At 37.6% G+C, this 27,056-nt stretch overlaps 1 protein-coding gene across 1 annotated transcript; it reads left to right on the top strand.

Moving 5' to 3' along the window:
* Positions 1-24,266: 24,266 nt before the first annotated feature.
* On the top strand, positions 24,267-24,773 carry LOC145111785 (uncharacterized). The gene has a single exon (XM_079048036.1). The coding sequence runs from the start codon at positions 24,267-24,269 to the stop codon at positions 24,771-24,773; it is 507 nt and encodes a 168-aa protein (XP_078904162.1).
* The last annotated feature ends 2,283 nt before the right edge of the window (positions 24,774-27,056 follow it).

Here is a 27,056-nt window from a genome sequence, read left to right as displayed (position 1 = left end):
TATACTGCGGGCCAGCCTTGGTACCTTAGACCCGTTCCTACTAAAGGGACACTCACCTCGTGTGTGTGGCTGCTGAACCCTGAGTGAGAATTATCTGGCTGCTGCTCCGGCGACTCTCCGACTATAATTCCCACAATGACACATAGTCAGAAACTGATAACTAAACTCAGGGTGAAATGACCATTTCACCCTTGGTCAACAATAATATTCTGGTCAAGGCACATTTCCATTTGACCGGACTCGCCGAGTTGGTTCGACAACTCGCCGAGTCCCAACACTCTCATCTACCCCCAACCCGACCCTACTCGTCGAGTCTAGAAAGAACTCGACGAGTCCTCTATCAATCATAACATCAAGACAATCTTCATCTGACTCGCCGAGTTCTTCCTGAACTCATCGAGTTTATGCTTATCTTAAGAACGTGTCTAGCCTGTGACTCGCTGAGTTGTATGAACAACTCCTCGAGTTCATCTTCATAAGTTGGTAAATGGCCTTGGACTCGCCGAGTACGTTCCTGCACTCGCCGAGTCCCATGGTTTCCAGATCCATGGCTATGTCTATTTCACCGAGTCCTTTCCCTGGACTCACCCAAATCCCTTCTGAACTAAAATGGGTTCCTCTGATTCATAACAGTCTTTGGGCACCAACTCACGACTCGCCGAGTCCATGCATGTCCAAGTCTAATAATTCGATTTCTGATGTGCAAAACTCTTCCAGAAGGTAGATCTAGGCTCCTAAGATCGGTATAGCACGTAAAGCCACGAACTTTACGTTCATGCATGAGACTTTTATGCCCAAAGGACCAAAAATAGGGGTTTATTTCATTCTTGGGGTTCTCATGGCCATAAAGATGGCACCTTTATGCCATGAGGACCCTCCAAGGTTCCAGATCTGAGTGTAAATCGACTTGGGACGTCCAAGTCCCAAGGATCAAGCTTCTTGGACCCAAAACTTCATAAAAATGGCAACAAGAAGATCTAAGAAACTACAAGTCAAGTATCAAGCTTGATTACCAGAAAGTGAAGATAAACTGATGTTGTTCTTGGATCTACTCTTTGTCCCTTGAATCTTCTACCTTCCAACTCTTTCACTAGCTTCAAAATACACCAAACAACTCTCAAAACGACCAAAGAAGCTCAAGACCACTTATGGAGGATTAGGGTTTCGGGATTAATGCTCTGGAGGTGATGGAGGCTGGACAAGAGGCCGATAATGTTGCTTAAATAGGGTGCAAACCCTAAATATTAGGGTTTGACCAGACTGGCCTACTCGTCGAGTCAAGGCGCGGACTCGCCGAGTAGATCACTTAAACCCGCGTCCCATCCTGACATCTACTTGACGAGTCAGGGCTACTACTCGTCGAGTAGCTCTTTATAAAATGACATTTAATGATTTGAATACGTACCAAAAATGGGGCGTTACAAAAAAGGTGAGATGATAATGAGTCTTGAATAAGGGTTTATACGTCGTGAGTTATCTAACTAAGTTTATCTTAGTTCTAAGTGCATCGTGTTCCAATTTTTATGGTGTTCTGAAAACAATTCATAAGGAGAGTCTATATATAATAGACTTATGAATTTTTGGTAGTGTTGCTCCCAATGAAATAATATGCATGCCCATTTCATTTGTATGATTCTAGTATATTTATTTTTTAGACAAAGGTTTTGAGCCTGATGCAGGTCTACACCACATCATTGCAAAGAAAAGTTTGGACCGTAAATAAATCCCTCGACTAGTGTAATCACTAACTTGCAGGGTCGAGCTTACACATGGAGGAGAGTAGCACCAACGCACACTCATATCCCTAATCTACGAGGTCTTGTGAGTAACATGAACTCTGCTCACGATAATACGTCTCCAGTGGTGCTTGAAACGAAGTCGAAGCGTCCTGTAGTTCTACCAACCTACGCTCGGCTGCGACCACTCTCTCTTCGAGTGTCGAGTGTCTATCCTAACGCTCTCTTGCCTTCGCCCGAGTGGCGACAAGGTGCTTAATGAGTTGGTCTCTGAAATAGTATTCGCTTTCCAAGTCTCGAGTTTGTGAGATGGTAGCGTCTGTAGTAGCATATAGTTCCTGAAATCGATTCGCAGTCTCCCTGTTTTGGTCCCCGATGGTTGAGGTTACCGCAACCTCGTTGGTCTCCAAATGGCAATCGTTGTCGCTGCTGGCGACTCCACCCCTCGATCAATGTTGCCCAACGGGGGACAAGTTCGATGTAGTCGAAACGGTTCGCAAGAGCCCTGGCTATGTAAGGAGAGTTGTCGACCTCTGGCTCCACTTCCGACTCTTTTCCTAATCACCCACTAGCTTTCCGGGTTCGGAAAGTAGGGGTCTCCTGGTAAGTAAAATCTTGCCATGATGTGCATGCGAGAATAGGGGTGAGGTAAGAGGCATATTATAATCATATTCCTAGAAATAGTTATAGGGGTTTGATCCTCCTTAGTTACTTCTATAATGACATGGTGCATACCAGTTACATATAACAAAAGATATGATAGACCTTCGAATAAGTGATCATACTCCAAAACCACAACCAAACAAGGAACAAGAAGTAAAGCAATGATCATAGATTCTAAGTCTATGATATCTAAGTTATATATAACTTTAGCGTATCCACTTAGTGATTGTAGATCTACTAGCAAGAATCTGTTTAGTTTTCACATAAGTTATAGTACCATAAAATACTCTTATAGTATTTTAAATGTTATGTTTGGTTCTTAACGATTTTCTTGTATGGGAAGTTTTTAGGTTTGTTGCTGACTATGATTATTCCCTGGCATACATTAGTCACACCTCGGATAAATATAGTTGATCAGGCTATATTCATCCCAAGTCTGTTTACATATCCCAGGGTCTACTCGTTGTGTCCAACTCCTCATTTTACTTTTGTATTGTCCTTGATATGATACTATATTAGTATGTATGCATCTACTCATACTTTTAACAAGAAACTATTTATTTCTAAACGTATAGTTATTTGAAAATATTTAATCAGAGACTTTAGTCCCAATGTATTTATAGTTTGTATATCTTATGTGGTTCGATATACTTAGTTCAGTATAAACAATGCTCTGGTACCAATCTGTCATACCCCCAAACCAAGGATGGCGGAAACGTCCGGGGGTGGAGGACTTCATGTATAGTATCACAACAACGAGTATAATAATGCTCAAAGTAAATACAACCATTAGAAATATAATTGAAAAAGTTACACCATAGTATGAGTTTACATGTTTCAAATCAATTACACTATGATGACCAAAAATGAAAAGTTTGATAATTCAACGTCCCATCCTCAAAAGCTATTGATTTCATATTTCAATGGTTTCCTGAGAATACAAGTAGTTTTGAAAGAGTGTCAACAATTAAGTTGGTGAGATCATCATAAACTGGGTCTGAAGGCGGTCGTTTTCACTAGCGTTGAGGGTTTTGGAGTGGTGGTGTAAAGCATCAACATAAACTGGGTCTGAAGGCGGTGGGTTTTTCTGGGTATGAAGCGGTGGGTTTTCTGAGCACATAAATGAGAAAAGCGGTGAGTTGAAGGGGAAGTCGCTAGTGAGAGAATACAGTCTAAAAATCGTAAAAACCTGATCGGAGGTGACGGGAGGAAATCGTAGGTGGAGAGTTTATGTAAAAAATCGAGAAGCATCGAGTCGGTGATGGAAGCAGTGATGGAAGGCAGAGGACCGGTGGGATAAAACTAACTGGTGTCATCACACTAATCCCATTCTTATTGGGTCACAATGACGGTGGGCAACATGTAGATGAAGTGGAGAAGATAACAAATAAATAAATAAATAAATAAATAAATAAATAAATAAAGTAAAATACAAAAAAAAGAAAAAAAAAGAAAAAACCTCACCAATAGGATGCAAGAACTCTTCACCAAGGACTTCTAAATTAGTATGTACATAAATGAGTTGGTTTTGATGGTTGAATCTTTCTCTTTATAAATCAATGGTATAGATCGTTTTAATGATCAAGATCAAGATCACACCTCCTTCTTTAATTTAAGAAGGAAGTCTTAATTTCTTATATATATATATATATATATATATATATATATATATATATATATATATATATATATATATATATATATATATATATATATATATATCATTTTTTGTTTCTCGTTTTTTGAATATAAAACGTTGTATTATGATATTTTTCGTAAATATATAACTATGTAAAAAAAGTTGCTGTGTTTTAAATAAGCAGACAAAAAATATTTTGTTCAAAAAAGTTAACTATTTTATAGTCGGTAAACATTTACATACATCCTAATATTACATATTTTATTGTTAATATAAGTATCTTTCTAATAAAATTAAAATATGAGTATTTTTGACAAAACAATGGTAAGGGGAAATTATAATTTATTTTTTGTATATATGTTTGATAAAAAAAATAGTTTTAAATGTGTTTTTTAATATGGTTTTGTTTGAGTTTAATAATTACACAAGAAAAAAGAGTAGTCTCGTTGATTAATATCATAATTTTTACTAATTGCCTACACAAATATTAATAATCAACTAGACCACCTATTGTCTAATGACCGATGAGAAATTAATACCAGCTTGATCAAATGTAGAAAAAAATAAAGATTATTAATACAAGACTAGTCAAAAATAAAAAAGACAAAAGGTATCATTTGTCACACCCCCAAACCAAGGATGGCGGAAACGTCCGGGGGTGGAGGACTTCATGTATAGTATCACAACAACGAGTATAATAGTACTCAAAGTAATTACAACCATCATAAATATAATTGAAAACGTTACACCATAGTATGAGTTTACATGTTTCAAATCAATTACACTATGATGACCAAAAATGAAAAGTTTGATAATTCAACGTCCCATCCTCAAAACCTATTGATTTCATGTTTCAATGGTTTCTTGAGAATACAAGTAGTTTTGAAAGAGTGTCAACAATTAAGTTGGTGAGATCATAAGAGTTTTATTTGAGAAAGAAGCTGTTTTCCTTGTAAAAACGATAGAGTATGATTCCAGAAAATTCAATATTTTCTTTATTAAGTGTGAAATGAAAGCTCCTATGTTATGCAATAATGTACCCTAGAAATACCCGTAGATTCCTTCTATAATCACACAGTGTATATAAGTTATATAAAATTTAAGTTAAATAAACCGTCGAATATAATGGGTCTGCCCTAGGTCCACAACCAAACAAGGAACAAGAAGTAAGGCGGGCCCACCAATTCTAAGTCGATTGCGACTAAATTCATATATAACTCTAACATGTACACTTAGCAATTATAGCTGAAGTCTAACAATTCTAGATGAAACGTAGTTTTAATTTCATAAAAGCCATATTGTGTAAACCTGGTACTTTGTAATGTAAACTTCAAAAAAAAATTCCTTTATTTTCCTTATAAAAAGTCATGTAGTCTTAAATCTCAAGACCGAGAATATGTGTGTGTTTTGTACCTATAACGTGTTTGTAGTTTTAAATAGATAAAACCCCTTTTTAAAGTAGAATTTTCCCCGTAAACTTGAAAGATTGTTAACTCCCTATGTGAGTCGTTGTAACCATACTATAACGAGAATTAACCTGCAACAACTTTTTTAAGACGTCAAGATCCTATGACTCTTGTCACCCGTAGACCTGTAGGTCCTACTGTAGCTAGCAGCGAGGTGTGGGGTGTCAATCCCAATATAGATCTATACACAATTATCACGCTCTCTCTACAAAGAGACTCTGGTTATAACTTACATGAATTTGAACCCGTACTCTAAGAGTACAATTTAAGAATTGTCTCACAACTTACGTTAACTAGTTTACATATAGTTTGAATATGAAACCTTTTCCGCGGTGGAAGTGAAATCACCCTTTATGTAATAAATTCGTCATATAAAATCCATACACTATTACTATTATAGTTTATCATGTAGTATATGAAAAAAAAAACCCGTTTGTTTTGAGAGTAAAACCCTTTTCATGTAGTATGCTTTTATTGTAAAATCCATAAACTATACTTATTGTAGTTTATTATATGTGTTCGAAATGAATGAAAAACCTTATCATGAATGACTAATTTCTGTTTCTGATGATACACTAACAAGAAATACATCCAAAATTTAGAAACTTATTGTTATGCACTTTGCTCAACATACTACAAAATGTTAATATTGTAAGCTTTGTAACTAGTTTTTAACCTTTCTGCACTGTTTTAGGAAAATCATAGAAAAATCATACGAATTCAAAAACTGAATCCGTAAACTCTGAGAGTTTAGAAAATGTGTCTAGCTTATTCATAATTTTTATTATGATTTTTAGAAGTTTCTAACTTGTGTTAAAATGTTCATATTCACAGACTGGTCCGGATTCCTTTCTGAAATGATAGGCAGTTTTGTAAAAATCACCATAAATTTTTGAAAACATGTATGGATATGTGCAAGTAGTCATTTTAAAGGCATGAACCTGAACTATTTTCATATTAAACAGTTGTGAAAGATATTAAGTTTAAGATAGTCAAAACAGTCTGTGAATGGAAGTAAACTTTCCTGTTGAAAGCTGATGTTTGAGTTTAGTTAAGTTTTTGGTATTTTAACTTGTATTCCCCCCCCCCCCCCTAAAACTTGAAGAAAACATGAGCATGTGGGGTTATGAATTCACCTTGAGTGATCTCTTAGGATGGATGATGAAGAGAAGAAGTTTCCAAGTCAAGAACACTTGGAAGTTGCTTGAAGATTCGAAGATTCTATGAACAAATATGATGATATTTGTGTAAGGAATCCATTAATTGAGTGAAAGAGTGTTGGATATTCAAGTGAATGATGAATTTACTTACCAAAAGAGGATGGGAAGCTCAAAAGTCCCTGGAGAATCATGAATTCTTGGAGAGAAAATGAGAGAGAAAAGTGTATTTGCTTTTGGTGAAGTGTTTGTGACATAGGGAATGTGAGTAGTATAGGTTCTTTGTGTGTGTGGGTTTAAGGAGACTTGTGGGGGAAGAATAAGAGTACAATGAGTGGATAAGGCTGATGTGAATAGTGACTGAGGGTGGCCATAAAGTGGTATGGGAGGTAGCTTGTGTCATAAACTTATAGAAAAGTCAACACTCCACCTCAAAATCTAACCCACTAGATATTATTCTTAGCCAAAGATTTCCCTTAATATGTGTTTAATTTATGAATATATAGGGTCTCTTATGCCAAAATACGAGTTTGGGTGAAAATCCTGCGTTAAAATCACGAAAAACGAGCTTAAAACAAAGTCGGGGTCAAAAACCGGGAAATGGGGGTGAAGTCTGCGAAAATCTGAGTTCAGGGCCGAAGGTTCCTTGGATGCTTAGAACCGAGAGGAGTTTTAGTTGTTGGATGAGAACCTAAAGGAGGTTCGGTCGAAGGTCTCGCAGGCGAAGCCGTCAGAAGGAACCGAAAGCGAAAGCAGGCGAGAAGCGAAGGCGAAGGCTCTCGGGTTCGGTCTCGGATCCGCTTCGGCTCGTCAGAGTTTCGGTTCTTCAGCCGTTCGGTCCCAGCAGGTTCGGTCCAAGCAGGTTTGGTCATTGCGAGAGGTTTCGGTCCAGGAGGCTTCTTAGGGTTTCGCTTCTAACATGTTCGGTTCCATTGGGGTTTTGGTCCTATAAGGCTGTTTTTCGCATATACTTCCCGTTTTGAGCGGTTTTTGGCTCCGTTAAGGGTCGGGATGTCCCGAATGATTATAAAACGTTTTGAGAGAGATTTGGGAGAGATTTGAGAGAGAGAGAGAGATTGATAAATGAAGATTGATAGAGACTTCGTTTGTGACCTTTGCGAGTGTTTAACTTCGAAATGCAAGGTTTGTAAACCCCGTTTTGCCTTGTTATGAGCGTTATACGCCCCCGGAGAGTATGTATTAATGTTTGATCGAGTTGTTCCATCAGTTACTCTGATCAGGGTTTAGATTTTCTGAACACAGGAAGACTTAAAGTGATACTTGCATTACGATGGTGTGTTGTACAATAGTAAGCACGATGTAAACCCTAATATACAAAGGTTAATTGAGTTGACCGGTTTGACTTGTTGACTTTATTTGACTTTGACTTGACCGGAAATTGACGGTTGTCACATCATCCCCCCGTTAGAAGGAATTTCATCCCGAAATTAGCACTTTGACTGGGACTTCGAGAGTTGGGGAAAGATGCGAGTATTTTTGTGTCATGTGGTCTTCGCGTTCCCAGGTGAACTCGAGTCCTCGTCTTACGTTCCAACGGACCTTCACAACAGGGAAGCGACTTTGATTTCGTTCTTTTGATCTTTCGATCCATGGTTTCTATCGTTTTTTTCCACGAAGTGGAGACTCTCCTTGGTTTTGATTTCGTCGGGAGGTATCACAAGAGTCTCGTCCGACATACATTTCTTTAAATTTGACGCGTGGATGGTTGGATGTACATTATTAGGTTGTTGTGGCAGTCGGAGTTTGTGTGCGACTGGGCCAATCCTGGCAAGGATTTCGAATGTACATAGTTTTACTTTATTTCTAGTAAAAACTATCTGTTAGAACTCAACACTCAATTTTACATAATATCTCATAATATTATTAACTTTTTAAATTACATAACACGATTTCAAAACGTGTATGTTACAAATACCTCCTCCTTTTGAGGATTTCGTCCCCGAAATCACAATGATTTAGACAAATGAGGATATTTCGCTCTTATCTCATTCTTATTTTCCCTAAGTATAATTTGAATCTTATCAGTGGTGTCTTGAATCATTTCAGGACCACCAAGGATTTTTTGTCCTACATTATGCCGACATAATGGTGTTCACAGTTACTACCGAACTCTAAGACATATGCACGAAGCATATCTTCTACTGTTTGGATTGTTCTCTCCGTCTAACCATCTGTCTGGGGATGATAAGCTGTGTTGGGAGCAACTCGAGATCCAAATTCATGTTTCATACTCGCCCAAAAGTGAGAAGTGAAGCAAGTATCACGATCGGAATTAATCTTTAGTGGCACACCATGTCTCGCCACAATTTCGTCTAAGTAAACTTGTGTATTTTTCCATTAGAACCGTTGTACGTATGGCGAGAAAATATGCTCTCTTAATCAGCCGATGGATAATTATCCAAATGCTATCTTTCATAGTTTTCTTCTCCTCTTTCAAGGTATTAACTGTATAAGCCGGATAAGTAGAATATCCCTTCGATATAAATTTACGAGGTTTTAAGAAAGAAGTTATTATTTTCAACGTAGACATAAATAGAATCCTCTTCTTCAATAGGGATGCATACTATCTCTTCGTAGCACAAGATTTTTGCGTGGTTCTTCGACAACCAATCCATGCCGAGAATAATATCAAAGTTGGGCAAGGAGATAGGAATTAGGTTAACAAGAAGATTATAACCTTCAATTCCTGTGACACTATATCTATAGACTTTATCAGCAAGTAATGATATATTTCCTATGTTATCTATATGAAATTATTGGACAATTGCGTAACAGGCAATTTGAAAAGAATGTGCGAATTTATAAGGCACGAAAGAATCTGAGGCATCACAATCAAATAAGATGTGAGCATATCTAAAGTTTACGAGAAATTACTAGTCACAACATTCGAGTCCTAACTTACTTCTTCTATGGTAATCTAAAATGTACGGTATTTAACTTTTGGTTTTCCAAACAATTGTCAAACTCTTCAAACTTCTTTCTTACTAGCGGTGCTCAAACCTGCACCTGCTCATCATTCTCTATTGGGCCTTCGATTCGAATCTTTGAGTTAAAACTCAATTCTCATTGCAGACTCCTGCTCCTTCTTGGTTTATAGACTAAACCCAAGATAAGGTCTTTACCTTTGCTTTAACAACAACTCGAATGGTCTTATTCTAATGACCTTTGATTTTATAACGCATAAAACACATAACGAACCAAACTCTTGTATTAGAATCAGATTGAATAAATTGAGCTGATGGAATAAAGAAAACAAAAAGAGTTTGATCATAACGTGTATGCTTCGGAATAGAAAGAATAACACCACGTATCTCTAATTCGTGCTTTCGGACATACACATCTTTTAGCTTTTGGCACCTCCTCCTTTTTAGTTGGAGTACTCTTTGATTGTTGAACGGAAACTTGACTCTCCGTCATTTGACTAGTAAGAGTAGGGCAGAAACATTTCTTGTGGCCAGTAACACCACATAGCAAGTCACATCTCTAGATAATGATTGCTCAATTCTTTAATGAAGATTGTTATATTTCTATCGACCATCTCGACCGTCTCCTTCTTGACTGAAGTTTCGTCATTACTCAATACATGGCTTTCTAAACCAATCAAGTTTATCTTTGTAGATTTATATTAATCGGACTCCACTCTTTATGACATTAAGATTTAAATGATAATTATCTTCTTAGTCATTACCGAAATGAAGGTAACGATACACATGAATAAAACGCAATCATTTACTAGCTTCTTGGTAACCTTGTGACTTTACTTGATCCAAGTGTGAGTCCTGTGCTTCCAGTAGTATAGGCCTCTACTACTATTCACACCTACTCATACTCGTCCCAAGTATTGTATCGCGGTTCCCAAGTCACCATTCAAAAGTTTTCACAAAGCAACTTTTCACACCTGAGTGTGTTTAAACAAGTACATACAACAATTTCTCCTAGACTCAACTAGGGTTTTCGCGTTTCTATCAAACATATATTGGATTACTTAAATTCACCTTCTAGAATTCTTTTTATGTATAAGCTCGATCTAGCATATTCTAATACCTTTTCATAGGCCGATAGAAATTTTACTTCCAAATCTTCATATAAATTCTTTCTCGGGTAGTGTCTACTCTGCAAGACACACTATACCAAAATTTACTTTAGCAGCATGGAGACAAACGGTCTTCAACTACTTGCATCATCTTCTAACTCATGCAAACCATCATGCACATTTGTTGGTTTCATTATCCTTTCATGACATCGTCATTCCTGTATCTGAGTAAGTCTTCTTCTCATGGTTGTATCTTTTAAGTCTACTTCATAGGAGTCTATCCTAAGAAGTCTGCATTATAGCTGCATCTCAGCAAGCTCTACTAGCTTCAACTTGGTTCTCTGTCATTCCTGACTACAACATTTCTTCATACAATACTATGGGTGTATTGTTTCTTCAACTAAGCATTCTACCTTACTTAAACAAGTAAGTTACTTAACCTTTTATTACTAAATGACTTAATTCACCATCCTAATCATGTATGTTAAAGTCGGCTTTACACACAATGGAACTTTCATAAGGATGTGATAGAAGTTAATCATCACTCAGTATTATTAAATACTAAGTCTGAGCATCCTGTATAATGTTACTACTTGAACTACATACTACATCACAAAGTCTTGGCCTATTGAGTCTGAAAACTTCATTAGCCTTTCCTTTAATCTTCATTTAATTCTTCTAAATCTTGTACCACATAAATTTCGATACTGTCGAAGTATTTATCACCAACTTCGGTTCTTCCGACTCTATAAACAATCACTGCTTCAATCTGGACAACGGTGGAACAACTTCATGGATTTGTACCAACACATTTATCTCGCCCAAATGTGTTTCAAACGTACATCATTCTTCTAAAGATGTTAATATATATCAAACATACTTTAAATGTATAATACCACTCTATTGGTATTAATACACTATTTACGATAACATTTCATATTTATTATTTTACGATATCCCGCAATCGTTTATTTATAAACTTATCGATGTCAACTATCATAAGTCCCTCTATCACTTTGAAAAGTTTCATGTAAATTCTATTACGAAAATTCTTAGTAATTCTAAACAGAAAATTTTCTCTTCTAAATCAAGGTCGGCAACAGACCGTAAACTTTCTTAAATAGCAATAAGGCAGGCCACCTAAGGTATGCTATATTCATTTATCATTTAGCACATATTAGAATATAAGGCATATCTCCTCTTAATATTCTAGTGATTGTTTCCATTTAGGTATTCAACCTAAGTATACCAGATACACATCGTATCATCTTCACTTAACAATTCATGTTTAAGTCTAGAAATTCTCAAAATTCCTAGTTCACATAAACTAATTCTCTAAAATTTTTGAAGTAACTTAATATCTTAGAATACCAGGGTTTATCACTACCCAATACCCCACTTAAGTATTTCCTTTGGTTTCTATCCATATATTTACAATGATTCCAGTTCATATATTGAACTTCTAATAGTTTAAGTCTAAATACCAATCCATGGAATTGATTTCACTTAAACCACTGCTCTGATACCATGATTGAAAGGAACCCCTTTCTAAACTTTCATATTTCTGAAAGACCCAAACTTTCATACTGGACAATTGTTACTCCAAAACATGCTACATGCATATTTATAAAACATTATCTTACATTGATAAAGTGATTACAATAGATTGGATACAAACCGACTATGTTTTAATATTTTACATAACTACCTAGGATATTGTAAATTTATACAAACATAAACCAAAATACAAAAGTAATATTACAACTATTCTAAACCTTCCAACAGTATAAGACTATACTGGTTACTTATTCCCTGCAAATTTGTTAAACATTGAGAGGGTAAGCGGCGATGCTTAGTGAGTTCAGTAATAGATACAATATAACGTTATGCCATATATATACTTTAATATGGCAGAGGCAAAGAGGATCAAGGAACAACAAAGGCATATGTGATTCATGTGACAAACTTTCCATATCAATCATGGATTTGATTAAAAGATATACAATCAATGAGACATAACAATTTCCATACTTGATATATAATCAATAAAACTTTGGCCCAAATGGCACAGAAGACATACAACTTCAGATTAACCTTTTAGTAGATTTCAGGCTTATAGCCTTGTCTAACCCTTTTGCCAACACCATAAAATAGAAATCATTCTCTTACGGAGACATGTTGTACATGGCCAAAGGCTACATACTAGTACCAATATGAATCTAAGTCCTTTCACTGATCACATAGTCAAAGGTATTTCTTTTGCTATTAAAAATAACGAATAATAATGACACGGAAAATACTCAGGAATATCATTTTGCTAGAATACTTAGGCTTTCAACCTTATCTTAGCATAATGCCGAAGCCAAAGTGATGCCTATGTTATACACTTCATGGTCAACGGTACATACCAATACCCAAGTGATGCTTATGTCATGCACTTCATGGTTAGAGGTATACCTCTAACTATAAAAATAGCAGAAAAAGTAACTCGAGATGATAACATGGAAAAACACATAGCACATATAACACATAACATACAGTTGTTCCTACATATTAAACTCACCTTGAAATAACCAGGGGTCAAAATAATAATTTGTGCAACATTTCGGCTCTAAATATGACTTTCGTCGTTGAAAAACCGAGAATTTTCTTGAAAACCGGGCCCTGCGAGGGTTGGGCTTCGAAACCAAAAAGATAAATTTTTCGGGCTTCTCGGGAATTTCAGGGCGTGTTTCGGGTGCTAAAAATGATATCGGGGCTTCGGGGAATGTCGAGATAGTAAAAATATTGAAAAGGGGGGTGAAAGTGGCAAATTTCCCATTTTTCTCGGGAGGGTTCGCAGCCACCACTATATATAGCAGCGAGGGTTGGATTCGAAGCGAGGAGGGAGGGGCACGTGTCTGCGAGGCTCAGACCAGCTGGCTGCTTCGGCGAAGCTCGGATGCGTGGAGGCTACGTGCTGGCTTCGGATTGGGCCAGCAACTTGGACACGGGGCAACAACAACGGTGCGCGTCGGAAGTTCATTGGACCGCATCCTCGGTCGAATCATGTGACCAGCTTCGGACACCTGTGCGACACGCGTCGCTTCTCGGATGTGCCACGCAGCAGCTTCGGACACGTGGCCAGCTCAGAGCGAGGGTGACGTGGCTGGCACTATTAATGCGATTTTTCTCGAAAATTGTGCCCAATCTTGTAAAATCCATAACTTTCTCATACGGGCTCCGTTTTTTACGTTCTTTATATGCACACGTAGGAAAAATTATGCTCTAGAACTTTAGTTTAGACTTCGTCGGAAAATTTTGACTTTATTTTTATATTATTATTTTTAACAGATCGGGACTGGTAAATCCGTTAAAATTCGTAACTTCTTCATGCGAGGTCCGTTTTCGTCAAACTTTTTACCGTTGTACTGCTAATGACGAGACCTTCGATTCTCGTTTAGGTTGTGTCGGCTAAAAATCACTCGATCTAAAATTCGAGTTTTTAGTTGTCTACTGCTAAGCTGAAACTTGTAAAAATCATAACTTCCTCATACGAAGTCAGATTTTGGCGTTCTTTTTATCAAAATTCTCGGTTTAATGAATACTACGACTTTCATTTAGATCACTAAGGCTAAAAAGTAGTTTATCAAAAACTCACTTTTTACGTCATTCGGTACCGTGCCGGTTTTGTTGCGGATCTTCGATTGGTCATAACTTCTTCGTTATAACTCGGATTTCGGCGAGGTTTTCGCCTATATGTTTCTAACGAGATTATCTACAACTTTCAATTATAAAATTTTACTTATTTCAAATTTTATATTTTCACTAAATTTCACTATTTGGCTTTTAATTGGAATCTCATAAGACTTCCAATATTTTATGAGTGATTCTAAACATAGTTTTACTTTATTTCTAGTAAAAAAAAACTATCTGCTAGAACTCATCACTCAATTTTACATAATATTTCATAATATTATTAACTTTTTAAATTACATAACACTATTTCAAAACGTGTATGTTACACTTGTGGGGAAAGAATAAGAGTACAATGAGTGGACAAGGCTGATGTGAATAGTGACTGAGGGTGGCCATAAAGTGGTATGGGAGGTTGCTTGTGTCATTGACTTAGTGAAAAGTCAACACTCCACCTCAAAATCTAACCCACTAGATATTATTCTTAGCCAAATATTTCCCGCAATATGTGTTTAATTTATGAATATATAGGGTCTCTTATGCCAAAATCCGAGTTTGGGTGAAAATCCCGTGTTAAAATCACGAAAAACGAGCTTAAAACGAAGTCGGGTCGAAAACCGGGAAATAGGGGCGAAGTCTGCGAAAATCCGAGTTCAGGGCCGAAGGTTCGGTCCTTGGATGCTTAGAACCGAGAGGAGTTTCGGTTGTTGGATGAGAACCGAAAGGAGGTTCGGTCGAAGGTCTCGCAGGCGAAGCCGTCAGGGGGAACCGAAAGCGAAAGCAGGCGAGAAGCGAAGACGAAGGCTCTCGGGTTCGGTCTCGGATCCGCTTCGGCTCGTCAGAGTTTCGGTTTTTCAGCCGTTCGGTCCCAGCAGGTTCGGTCCAAGCAGGTTCGGTCATTGCGAGAGGTTTCGGTCCAGGAGGCTTCTTAGGGTTTCGCTTCTAAGAGGTTCGGTTCCATTAGGGTTTCGGTCCTATAGGGCTGTTTTTCGCATAAACTTCCCGTTTTGAGCGGTTTTTGGCTCCATTAAGGGTCGGGATGCCCCGAATGATTATAAAAAGTTTTGAGAGAGATTTGGGAAATATTTGGGAGAAATTTGAGAGAGAGAGAGATTGATAAAGGGAGATTGAGAGAGACTTCGTTTGTGACATTTGCGAGTGTTTAACTTCGAAATGCAAGGTTTGTAAACCCCGTTTTGCCTTGTTATGAGCGTTATACGCCCCCGAAGAGTATGTATTAATGTTTTATCGAGTTGTTCCATCAGTTACTCTGATTAGAGTTTAGATTTTCTGAACACAGGAAGAGTTAAAGTGATACTTGCATTATGATGGTATGTTGTACAATAGGAAGCACGATGTAAACCCTAATATACAAAGGTTAATTGAGTTGACCGGTTTGACTTGCTGACTTTATTTGACTTTGACTTGACCGGAAATTGACGGTTGTCACATCATTAAATATTTATGCATTATAATTTTTAATATTTACTTTGATCGACTTGATTGATTGAGAGTGGTTTTGAACACTATAAATGGTTTTTAAGATGGTGGAGATAGAATTCTCCGGTCCATAATATGTATGTGAGGGTAGATTATTAACGCATTGAAGTATTGTGTCCCAAGCGTGAAAGCATGTGTTTAAGAGATTTTTTTAAAGATATGTTTTATTCTATTGTATATCATGCTTCATAAATTGTTTTTAAGATATAAAGATATATGTCATAAGGCATGGTGTGCCACGCATTATCCATTATTTATGATCATGACAATCGTTTTGTGTCGAGATTTTGGCAGAAACTGTAGGAGGAGTTGAGTACGAGGGTGCATTTAAGTACAACTTACCACCCTCAGACTGATGGGCAAAGCGAGAGGACCATTCAGATTCTTGAGGATATGTTGCGCGCATGTGTTATATGTTGGATACGGTGTCTAAGTCCATAACTATTTCTGGTATGTACTTGACCCGACCCGGCATGGTCCATTTGGGTTGCATGGCACCATGCAATTGGATAAACTAAAATGAGAGAAATAACACTTATGGTTTATTAATATATTATAAGTTCTAATATATTAATAATATTATTTAATTAGTTTGATCAAGAATTAATTTAGAATTAATTAAGTGATCAAAATATAACTAATTAAATATATGGGTAGATTATGTAAATCTTCCATATATTATATAGTGGGCTAAGAGGCTCTATGGATTATCAAGTTGGGTTCCACCCATAGGATGCTCCATGGATGCTTCATGGGAGTTACAAACCCATGGGTCATGAAAATGAAGAGTCATGACACATTAGGGTTTACATGGTGTAACCCTAGATGTGTCAACACTATATAAGAAACTCATTCTCCACCAAAATAGGCTACACACAAGAATCAAGAGGGCTAGAGCCGATTTTGCAAGTGTAATATTCTCTCAAAAGTTTACTCCAAAAGCATTTGGTGTTGTGTGAAGCATTTGAGGCATCACACTTGGGGTGCTAGGCTCACAAGGTTTCAAGGATCATAAGCAACAACAAGGTAAGTTATTCTATCTTTCATGCAAGTTAAAATTTGTTCCCCATGTATGCTAGATAGGAATATAACCTTGGAATTCAACTTTGCATGATAATTAGACAAACATAGATCCAAGGTTATTAGGGTTGCATGTACACTTAGGAAGTGTTAGAATGCTCAAAAACCATCAGTGGTATCAGAGCCTAGGTTTGTTTGTTGTTTTTTTTTGTGTGCAAACAGCTTGAAAAAAAAATCGTTTTTCTGTTTTCTGCTCGTATGAAAGTTTGCACATTTGTTGCTGGAAATGGACTAGAAACATTACCCTAAACTGTTTTGATGTTTTAAAGCTTGTTTTAGATGGTGTAATGTTTATGCTAATCCATTTACAATGGCAATTATCAAAATTACAAGTTTTTTTAAGTGTAATTTTTGATTCTTGAAAGTGTTCATATTCATGTTCTTGAACTTATGAAGATTAGATGATCATAGGAATTGTTTGTAACCTTCATGGTAGTTTAATTCATGATCATAATGTGTTTTAATGGAGTCCATAACTTGTTCTCAAGTTATGGAAAACCAAAAGTCTCACTTTTATTAAAAGCCATTAAAAGAACACAAGAGTTATAAAAATGAAGAGTCTTTATTTTTATTACTCAATTAATTCATAAGTTATAAGAAATGAAAAGTTTTTGAAGTTTACAAAACTTGCCCTCAAGTTTTGGAACAAGTAAAGTCTTGATTAAAACTTTAGTTCCAACCCTTAGAATTTTAAAAGTTAAAATTCAACCCTTATACTTTATAATATTATAAGTTACTAATATATATATGTATAAGATCAAGTCGTCTTACCGCTAGTACGCCTCATTCACGAAGCCGGTCTATAAGGGGGGTATAAGGTTGTTGCCTATAAAATGGCAACTTAATGGGTGTCCACTCTCACCCACCGCTTCATTGATCGGTGGAGGGTCGTTAGCCGAACGGGTAGGACAAGGACTTATAAATTCTCATTAAAAGTATGATGAATATTATAAAGTAACTAAATGCTTTTATTAAATTCCCAATTTTAGTTACTTTAGGAAAAATGTGAATAAGGTGCTAATCCATGAAATTACACTTTACACTTTGTTTAAGTCGTTGGTGGAGCGTGTGTGGTTAACCGGCACACTAACTTGGACTTAACAAGGTAGGTAAAGGGTGACTTAAGGTTTACCATATTATCGGTGGAGCGTGTGTGGTTTACCGGCACATCGACTGAGTGATAAACCTTGAGGGTACCAAGTGATTTGCATGGTTACTTCACACCTCGTTTTGTGATCCTCGGTATCCCAGTCACAAAACTTGGAGGGCACACTCGAGATTGAAACATGCCTTTGAAAAGTTCATTGAATCTCAAAAGAATCTAGGAATTTCTAAGAACCAATTAAAAACCTAATATTTATATTTCGTTTTTCATGGTGGAAATTGGTGAATCGTCATTCACCTACCTTTCAAATATGTTATAGCTTGGATTACGTCATACCTCTTCTAAGTTATAATATATTGTGATTGGATCCTAGCCTTAATATTACATTTGGGTGTTTTATTAAGGACTCTCTTAATATCTAAACTAATCTTGTTCTCTTCTTTCAGATGTCTTCAAACAATGCTGCTTCTGTCTCTAATCCTAATGGCTCCTTTACCCTTATGAACTTGTGTGGGAAAGTCACTTTTGATGGGTCCAACTTCAATGAATGGATCAGAAACATCAGGATGATTACCCGCTACGAGGACAAAGAATATGTCCTTGACAAGGAGCTTAAGGAGATTGATGAGACCACTGCAACTCCCCAGGAGATCGCTGACTTCCGGGCACATGAAAGGGATGCTACAAAAGTGGCATGGATCATGTTGGCCACCATGACAGCGGAACTCCAAAAGTCCTATGAGGACTTCTACCCTTTTGAAATGCACCAAGATCTGATGGAAAGATACCATCAAAGTGCACGACAAGAGAGGTATGAAATCATATGCTCTATCATAACAACCATGATGAAGGACGGGGAATCCGTCACGAGCCACATGCAGAAAATGCAAAGGTATGTGGATCGGTTGCTGAAGCTTAATGTGAACTTCCCTGAGGAGCTTGCAATAGATATCATTTTGCACTCCTTACCATCGTGCTATGATCAGTTCCACATGACATATCACATGAATAAGGAAGATGTCACACTCAGCAAACTTCAGGGACTCCTCAAGACCGCAGAAACAGGTCTTAAGGGTAAGTCGGTTGTTAACACTCCTACTCCAAACTCCGCCCCGGTTTTGGCAATCGGGAAAGGTAGAGGGAAGAAAAGGAAGAGCTCTTCGAAGGGTACCAAGGCTAGGACCCTTGATGGCTCTTCTTCAAGTGGAACCAAGAAAGGTTTTGTCACTCCTTCTTCTGACCCTAAAGAGGCTGAATGCTTCTATTGCCATGAAAAGTCACATTGGAAGCGGAACTGCCCAAAGTACCAGCAAGATGTGAAGGATGGGAAAGTTAAACCCAACCATTGCAGGTATTTACACTATCTTATCTAATAACTCACCCCATTCGAACTCTTGGGTCCTTGATACCGGTTGTGGTATTCATATCTGTTCTGATTTGTAGGGACTAAGAAGAAGTGAGAATGTGGAGCACGGAAGAATAAACTTAATCATGGGGAATAGGAAAGCTTTACCTGTCACCAAGATTGGAGTTTATACTTTATCGCTAAGTAGTGAGTTTAGTTTAGATTTGAATAAATGTTGTTATTCGCCAGAAATGGCAAGAAATATTATTTCCTTTCATGCATTGTATAAACAAGGTTTCACCTTTTCATTTGATAATGAAGTTGGTTCGATTAATGCTTTCTTTAATAATGTTCTTTATTTTAAAGCATTACCTTGTGATGGTGTGTATGAAATTGTATCTGTGGTTGATAACTTAGGAAATAATGTATTGTGTATTGATTCTGTTAATGATAATAACTTGGATAAAGCATCATTATGGCATTGTCGTCTTGGACATATAAGCAAGAAACGCATAGGCCAACTCCAAAAGGATGGAGTATTGGAGTCATTTGACCTAAAGTCAGATGATAGTTGCGAATCATGCTTACTTGGAAAAATGACAAAGTCACCCTTCATAGGTTCTTGTGAGAGGGGTGAAGGTTTGTTGGATCTTATACACACGGATGTGTGTGGGCCCTTCAAACATGCCACAAGGGATGCTAATCGTTATTATTTGACTTTTACTGATGATTACAGTAGATAAGGATATGTCTACTTAATCAAGCATAAGTCAGAGACTTTTGAAAGGTTTAAAGAATTTAAACAGGAAGTGGAGAATCAATTGGGCAGGAACATTAAAATGCTTCGATCCGATCGAGGTGGTGAGTATCTTAGTTCAGAGTTCCTCGACTATCTTAGGGAATGTGGGACTGTCTCACAATTGACACCTCCCAGGACACTGCAGTTGAACGGTGTAGCTGAGAGGCGTAATTGAACCTTGTTGGATATGGTTCGTTCCATGATGAGTCGAGCTTCGCTACCAATCTCATTTTGGGGGTATGCCTTAGAGACTGCCGCCCATATCCTTAATCTAGTCCCTACAAAGAAAGTTGCCAAAACTCCTCATGAGATGTGGACTGGTAAAGTACCCAAACTAGACCACATTAAGATTTAGGGTTGCGAGGCTTTCGTGAGACGCGAGACTCATGATAAGCTCGAACCTCGAAGTGAGAGGTGTATGTTCATCAGCTACCCACAAAAATCCTTTGGTTACCTCTTCTACAAACCTAGTGAGAATGTGGTCTTTGTAGCTAGGAGGGCTGTCTTTCGAGAGAGAGAGAGAGTTCATAAGCCAAGGAGACAGTGGGAGGCAAGTTGACCTTGAAGAAATTTAAGAGTCAAGTGGTGAAGGAACTTCAAACCCTAGCACTCAACTTGAGGAGGAAACTTCTGTTGAGCCAATTGACAAGTATGTACCTCTGAGGCGTTCCACAAGGGTTAGGAATGCACCTGAGCATTACTATGGATTCCATATTACTGCGGAAGGTGATACACTTAGCAGTGATGAGACACTGATAAGTCTGGATGAACCTAACAGTTACGCGGAAGCCATGGCAGGCCCTGAGTCAGCCAAGTGGAAAGAGGCAATGGACAGCGAGATACAGTCCATGTATGACAATCAAGTTTGGAACTTGGTTGAGAATGTACCAGGTCCTAAGACTGTAGGGTGCAAATGGATCTTCAAGAAGAAGACCGACATGGATGGTAATGTACACACTTATAAGGCACGACTGGTTGCAAAGGGTTTCTCACAAACTCCGGGAGTTGATTATGATGAGACCTTTTCTCCAGTGGCCAAGTTTAAGTCTATTAGGGTTCTGTTAGCCATAGCCGAATTTCATGACTATGAAATATGGCAAATGGATGTCAAAACCGCTTTCCTTAATGGAAAGTTAGCTGAGGATGTTTACATGAGTCAGCCAGAGGGTTTTGTCAACACAGAGTACCCTAATAGAGTGTGTAAGCTTGAGAAGTCCATTTATGGGTTAAAGCAAGCACCTCGCAGATGGAATCTTTGCTTTGATGAGAAAGTCAAGGAATTTGGCTTTTCTAGGAGTGAAGATGAATCTTGTGTATATGTCAAGGCTAGTGGGAGTATAGTTAGCTTTTTGGTCTTGTATGTGGATGACATACTACTCATAGGAAATGACATCCCAACTCTGCAGGAAGTTAAGTCCTGGCTTGGGAAGTGTTTCTCTATGAAGGACCTAGGAGAAGCTGCCTATATTCTAGGGATAAGGATCTTGAGAGACCGGAGTAAAATACTAATTAGACTTAGTCAGAGTACTTACTTGGATAAGGTGTTGAAGAGATTCGGCATGCAGGACTCCAAGAAAGGAGAGTTACCCATCCAGAGTAACGCCAGATTGAGTAAGACACAAAGCCCTAGTACTGAGGCTGAGATAGCAGAAATGAGTCAAATACCTTATGCTTCGGCTGTAGGATCGATCATGTATGCTATGACGTGTACTCGACCTGATGTAGCCTTTTCTTTGAGCATGGTTAGCAGGTATCAGAGGAACCCTGGCAAGGCACACTGGACTGCGGTAAAGAATATCCTCAAGTACCTACGGAGGACTAAGGACTGGGTCCTTACCCTCGGTGGGAGTGAAGACTTGAGAGTTGTAGGGTATAGTGATGCTAGCTTTCAGACTGATAGGGATAATTTCCGCTCTCAGTCATGCTGGGTCCTTACCTTAAACGGAGGAGCAATTTCTTGGAAGAGTTCCAAGCAAGAGACAATGGCTGATTCAACTTGCGAATTAGAGTATATAGCAGCTAGCGAGGCAGCAAAGGAGGCGATATGGCTGAAGAACTTCATTGGAGACCTTGGAGTTGTACCAGCTATTAAAGACCCAATGAAAATTTTCTGTGATAGTGAAAGTGCAGTTGCCTTAGCCAAGGAACCAAGGGATCACGGGAGATCCAGACACATCGACAGAAAATACCATTTCATCAGACATCGAATAGAAGAAGGACTCCTCGTGGCAAAGAGGGTATAATCGGATGAGAATCTAGCAGATCCCCTCACGAAGGGACTGACTCGGGTTAAGCATCTCCAGCATGCTCGGAGCATAGGGCTGAAGGATGATATTAGATTTAGTAGTTAGATAACCATGAAATTTGTAAAGTGTAATTGACATTTAATGATGAATAAAAGGTGTTTTATTTATGAGTAAAGTGTTGCTATCTCTTGTCGATCGTTTACTATATTTCTTTTGCATGTTTTGACTTCCAGAATAATTATGTTTGGTATATCATATTATTCGAACCTCCACAGTCGGTCATATGTCGGAAGTAGGTATGAATCAAGACTGTCATGATTGGTTGCAGAGGTCTAAGTTGTTGGACATGGCTACAACACTCGTGAGTGCTCATAAGTTCTGAGCATTGGACTCAACCCACGCTCACTGGAATCACTTCATGGAATTTATCTCGAGTGATCGTGAGACGGTAATATCATATAAGTCTTCAAACCTAGAGATATGATTTGTTACTTATGAGTTGGTTATGCATTGATTGTACGTTAACACATTGGTAACTCGATGTTATAAAACGTGCTCTTGTGTATAATTCAATGAGTGGTAGAACAAACATATGAGTCGAAGTTTATCTGTTCCTTCTTGGATTAGAAGCTGATATCTGGGCCCCTCGATGATTTTGTTTTGACCTATGTACCGGGCCCGGTCAGAACTAAGTTGATGTGTTCAATTAAGTTCTTTGTCAAACAAATCGGAAATCGGGAAACAAACTGCTGGACAATAAGTAAGATATTGTTCCATGTATTTGTCCGGCTGATATCTAGAACAGAGGATTATATGATCACTTATCTTAAATGGCGTATCATCATCTTCTCAGTTCCGAGAGACCTTGAAAGAGCTACGATTGCCGATCGGTTCCTGAAGTATTGCAGTTATAGTTATTAGACTTATCCAAGTTGGAGACTGTTGGATAAGGTGTCTAAGTCCATAACTATTTCTGGTATGTAATTGACCCGACCCGGCATGGTCCATTTGGGTTGCATGGCACCATGTAATTGGATAAACTAAAATGAGAGAAATAACACTTATGGTTTATTAATATATTATAAGTTCTAATATATTAATAATATTATTTAATTAGTTTGATCAAGAATTAATTTAGAATTAATTAAGTGATCAAAAGATAACTAATTAAATATATGGGTAGATTATGTAAATCTTCCATATATTATATAGTGGGCTAAGAGGCTCCATGGATTATCAAGTTGGGTTCCACCCATAGGATGCTCCATGGATGCTCCATGGGAGTTACAAACCCATGGGTTATGGAAATGAAGAGTCATGACACATTAGGGTTTACATGGTGTAACCCTAGATGTGTCAACACTATATAAGAAACCCATTCTCCACCAAAATAGGCTACACACAAGAATCAAGAGGGCTAGAGCCGATTTTGCAAGTGTAATATTCTCTCAAAAGTTTACTCCAAAAGCATTTGGTGTTGTGTGAAGCATTTGAGGCATCACACTTGGGGTGCTAGGCTCACAAGGTTTCAAGGATCATAAGCAACAACAAGGTAAGTTATTCTATCTTTCATGCAAGTTAAAATTTGTTCCCCATGTATGCTAGATGGGAATATAACCTTGGAATTCAACTTTGCATGATAATTAGACAAACATAGATCCAAGGTTATTAGGGTTGCATGTACACTTAGGAAATGTTAGAATGCTCAAAACCCATCATTATAGAGTACAGAGGTTGCTGGGATACTCACTTACCATTGGTGGAGTTTGCCTACAATAACACCTATCATGCCTGCATTGACATGGCTCCATACGAGATGCTTTATAGGAGGAGGTGTCATACACCTACTTGTTGGCTGGAGCCAGGAGAAAAACAATTCACGAGTTCTGAAATAGTGCAGATTACTGAAGACAAAGTGAAGATAGCACGTGAGCGTTTGCGAGTGGCTCGCGAATGCAAAAAGAAGTACTCAGACATGAAACATCGCCCAAAAACTTTCGAGGTGGGCGAAAAATTAATGTTGAAGGTCTCACCCTGGAAGGGGATTATTTGTTTCAGAAAGCGGAGTAAGCTGGGATTGCGTTACATTGGTCCACTTGCAGTGTTGGAGCGAGTCGAAGACCAAGCCAACAAATTGCAGTTACCACCCGAGCTAGCGGGAATTCACGATGTATTTCATATTTGCTACATGAGGAAGTGCTTAGTGGAGAAACCTAGCGTACTTCCATTAGATGAGCTACAGGTGGATGAATCGAAGAGGTTGGTTGAAGAACCAGTAGCTATACTGGAGTGTCAAGCAGTTGCGTAAGAAGAGAGTGAAACTTGTGAAGATTCTTTGGAAGAACAAACATGGCAGGGATATGACCTGGGAGTTTGAGGATGACATGAGGGCTCATTGCCTACAATGGTTCGTTCTGGTTCCTAATTCCAGGACGTGATCTTCTTAAGGAGGGGAGGACTGTAACGACCCAAATTCTCATCGGTCATCAAGGTTAGCTTCCGTTACTTTTATACTAATTTTCCTTAACGAATTTGTTTCTTTTATGATTAAATTCAATAAATAAAAAATATAAAAAATTTGTTAATTTATACCTAAAGGTTTAATGATTTGGGTGCTTAAGATAATTAAAAAAATGGTTTAAGATGAATAGAGGGGTCAAGATGTTATTTAGTAAAACTAAATTTGTCAAGATTCTAGGGTTAGGATGGGAAGGATTTACAATTTGACTTATGAGGGTCCAATAAGTAAATTTGTGGTATAACTCCCCAACGAGGAGGATTGATCCTCCTCCGTACGTCTGTTCCAATAATCCCTAGTGGCTAATATATAAAAAAACGATCGAGACTCCCTACTGCCTCTTGTGTGTCGTCGATAGAAGATCAAGAAGAAAAAAATAACAAACGTGACTTTAGGGAGAGGAGGCAACAACGAACCAAGAAGGGAGAGGGGGAAAAATCTTGTTTGATCGATCCTAGATGGAAGAAGGGGAGCTGCAATTTTGGGTCAATTCGGGGTCTAGGAATCATCCTTGGTAAGCCTTCGATTTCCTTCTTGAGAAATTCATTAACCAATTGATGAGAATTGGTTAATTGCATTGTTGAATTCTCTCTTTTTGATGTTATTGATCATCCCTTCTTCTTCCTTGTAATTCTTCAATGTTCTTACGACTATTTGCCTATTTCCCTTCTTATTGGGCGTGTTTTGATGATTCATTTTTTCCCAAATCATGTTATGAACACACTCAAGAATGATTTTGATATATCCTTAAACTACTCCTTTGTTGATTGTCAAAACTCATGTTATTGTTATATTACATTGATGAGGAAACTTGTGGTGAATGGCTATGTGTTGGACTCTCCATAAGGTCCCCAAAATATTTTTCAAGGGTATTCAAACATGGCTAAATGGTAGGAGAAATTCAAACACAAGTTGGTATTTCTCTTTTTAACAACATATGTTGTCTTTCCTTTAAAGACAATGTACTTTGGACTATGGTTGGAGGGTGAAACTATCTTTTTACTTCCATGATATATTGCTACTGATTTAGACTTGTTTTTCAGCTATTTGGCCGATTTGGTTGATGACTTAATGGGTTAAGTGGTCAAAAAGTCTTTAAAAACCCAAAGCTAGAAATCACAAGAAATCGACAAATATGCCCCTGGATTGGAAAAATTATAGAAAAATCCCCAGGAGTCAGAGTAATGATCCGTAAATTCTCAAAGTTTTCATTTGGAGTCTAGTTTTAACATGAATTTTTTCAGGACCTGTTGTTGCCTCCAACTTAGGCGAAAATCTCCTTTTTCACCAACTGATCAAAATATAGCTGCATTGATAGGCGGTTTTGTAAAAATCATAGAAAATTGTAGAAAAATTGTTTGGACCTTTAAAAGTTTTTTTTTTCTGAAAAGCTACAATTCTGAACTTCTGGAATATGAAATAAAAATAAAATTTTTACAGGTCTTAAGGGTTCTAAAACAACCCTAAACAGGTGGTTGTTTTGGGGTCCAAATCTGGGAACTTTGTTTGATAATTAATTTATGTGTTTAGGTTATGGAAATGTCATCTTTGAAATTATACAACTCCAATAACCTTTTATTTGTATTTTCATTGGGGCAAGGGTGATACTTCAACTTTTACTAGACTTGAAGTGTGATGAGGTTGTTGGATAAGGTGTCTAAGTCCATAACTATATTTGGTATGAACTTGACCCTACCCGGCATGGTCCATTTGGGTTACACTTCACCTAACAATTTGTATGGATATACATTTTAGAATAAGATGTTTATGATCTATTAATATATTATAAGATATAATATATTAATATGAAGTCATGCTATATAATTAGTGTTGATCAAGAATTGATTTTGCAAATTAATTTAAAGATCAAAAAGAGGCTAATTAAATATGGACTCTTACATATATATAGATTGGGCTAAGATTTATTTAGGATGGGCTAAGAGTATATGGAAGTCCATGGATAGTCTATGGAGCTTTTAACCCATGGATCCTAGGTAAATGAAGAGTCATGGGTATTAGGGTGTAACCCTAATCCTCCATACTATATAAAGAGATCCTTGGTTCTAGAATTGG

This window comes from Lactuca virosa, chromosome 5, assembly GCF_052849685.1.
Source record: "Lactuca virosa cultivar CGN04683 chromosome 5, Lactuca_virosa_CGN04683_v6, whole genome shotgun sequence".
Lineage (NCBI taxonomy): Eukaryota > Viridiplantae > Streptophyta > Magnoliopsida > Asterales > Asteraceae > Lactuca > Lactuca virosa.
Note: the sequence above shows the minus strand (reverse complement) of the source record. Positions and strands in the feature narration are given on the sequence as shown.